Source organism: Apteryx rowi, unplaced genomic scaffold (genome assembly GCF_003343035.1).
Source record: "Apteryx rowi isolate R43461 unplaced genomic scaffold, aptRow1 scaffold_99, whole genome shotgun sequence".
NCBI classification, from domain to species: Eukaryota; Metazoa; Chordata; class Aves; order Apterygiformes; family Apterygidae; genus Apteryx; species Apteryx rowi.
This window is the reverse complement of record NW_020451304.1, coordinates 1,419,227-1,420,913: the sequence shown is the minus strand read 5'-3', so window position 1 is coordinate 1,420,913 and position 1,687 is coordinate 1,419,227. Positions and strand designations below refer to the sequence as shown.

At 71.0% G+C, this 1,687-nt stretch overlaps 2 protein-coding genes across 2 annotated transcripts in view; one reads left to right on the top strand and one right to left on the bottom strand.

Annotated features, from left to right (window-relative positions):
- Window positions 1-6: 6 nt before the first annotated feature.
- SDF2 (stromal cell derived factor 2) lies at window positions 7-1,683 on the bottom strand (the record flags this gene model as incomplete). Its single annotated transcript, XM_026055319.1, has 3 exons — window positions 7-691; window positions 1,271-1,467; window positions 1,587-1,683. Coding segments are annotated over 3 exons (582 nt in total), but the record flags the coding sequence as incomplete, so codon positions are not given.
- SUPT6H (SPT6 homolog, histone chaperone) overlaps window positions 1,642-1,687 on the top strand; it is a 31,886-nt gene continuing 31,840 nt past the window's right edge. Inside the window, exon 1 of the mRNA XM_026055194.1 lies at window positions 1,642-1,663. The gene's annotated coding sequence lies outside the window, so the exon portion shown is untranslated. The remainder of the gene's footprint in view (window positions 1,664-1,687) is intronic.

The following is a 1,687-nucleotide window of genomic DNA, read 5'->3' as shown; positions in this document are numbered from 1 at the left end:
CGCCGCTGGAGAGTTCAATTCCTTTATAGTCCCAAACCTGCACAGAGCCCCCGACACCGAGAGCGGGGAGGTACAGAGGGGTGGCACGGTGACAACGGGCTCGCGCCAGGCTGCGGGAACGCACAGCGTTCGGCAGCTCCTCTTCTCTCGTGTTCCTCTTCGTCTCGGCACCTCCGCCCGGGGACCAGCCACTGCCGAGCCCCGCGGCAAGGGGCAGAACCCGGCAACACGGACGGTCCCGCATTACACGGACCGAATAACCGAGAGACCCCGAGCGCTGCTCTTTGGCCTGTGCTCGGCCAGGTTGGGGACAAGGCCTGTCCCCAAGGACATCCGGGGGTTCCGTGGTCCCTCCGCAACCCCGACACAGCATGGCAGAGCTCGGAGGCTCCACCCCAGTCCGTCACAGCTCAGCGTGATACTGCTCTGCCTTCAGCAGCTCGCTGGGTTGCATGAAGATGCCCTCCATGACCTTCCAGTAGTTGTTCTGGCTGGGGGAGGCCATGCCGTGCACCTCCTTCTGGCCGTGGATGGGCCGCCCGTACTGCTCCCCTGTCACGGAGAGGAAGACGTCGGTGGAGGCGTGCTTGAAGCGCACCTCGCTGTCCCGCGCCCAGTAGGTCCCGCTGCACACCACCGTCCAGTCGTCCAGGTAGTCGCCCTCGCCGTCCTCCCCGAAGGCGCTCACCTCCTGCAATGAGGGCGGCCGTCAGGCGAGCGGCCCCGGCCCGCGCCACCCCCACAGGGGCGGTGGAAAAACCCCCGCTAGCGGCATTGATTGCGCGTTTGCCTAAAAATAAGCAGCACCCCGTGTAGTGCCGAGCGGGGACCTCAGCGGGGATCTCTGGAGAGGTGCAGAGCGGAGGCTTGCGCCTCCCTGCCGCAGCTCACGCAGCTCACAGTGGAGTGTGGTGGCACTGGGGACTCGGAGTCTCACCGTGGCCCCCGTCCCCACGTTTTGGGGGACCCCCAGGCCAGCGCAGGGACCCGCAGTGTGATCACGGCAGGGACGGCTGTTAGGGACACCCGGGCTGCTGTCGCTCCTGCTGCCATGTCCCTCTGCGACCACAGAGCCGGGCCGCCCCAGGGCCGCCCGGTGTCACCGCAGGGATCTCCCCGCAGCGGGGAAGGGGGTCGCCCGGGCCCGGAGGTGAGGGGGCCGGTTGGGGCAGGGGCCCGGCCCCAGGGCTCCCGGGGCCGCCCGGTGTCACGGTAGGGACCTGCCCCCCGGTGGGGAAGGGGGCCGGGCCGGGCCGCGGCCGCGCCGCACCTGGTTGCCGGAGAGCGGTGAGGTGAAGTGGTGGCTGTGGAGGTTGCGGCCGGTGCCGACGTGCGTGAGGCGGATGGCCTGGCCGCAGCGCACCGGCGCGCCGCGCTCGCACACCGCCGCCGTGCGGCCCCGCACCCGCCAGTAGCTGTTGCCGTCGTCCGCCGCCGACACGCCGGTCACCGACTGCTGCCCGCTGCCTGCAGAGGGGGAACGGCGGGTCAGCGCCGACCGGAACCGGAACCGGAGCCGGGCCCCGCCGCGGGGGCTGCCGGGAAGGGCCGGGCCCTCCCGGCGGCAGAGGGGGGGGTGCTGTTACCGGATCCGTAGCGCACGTCGTGCGAGTGGAGGCGGACGTTGTGGCGCACGTTGAGCAGCTTCACCACGGAGCCGCAGGTGACGGGCGCTGGGCCACCGCGC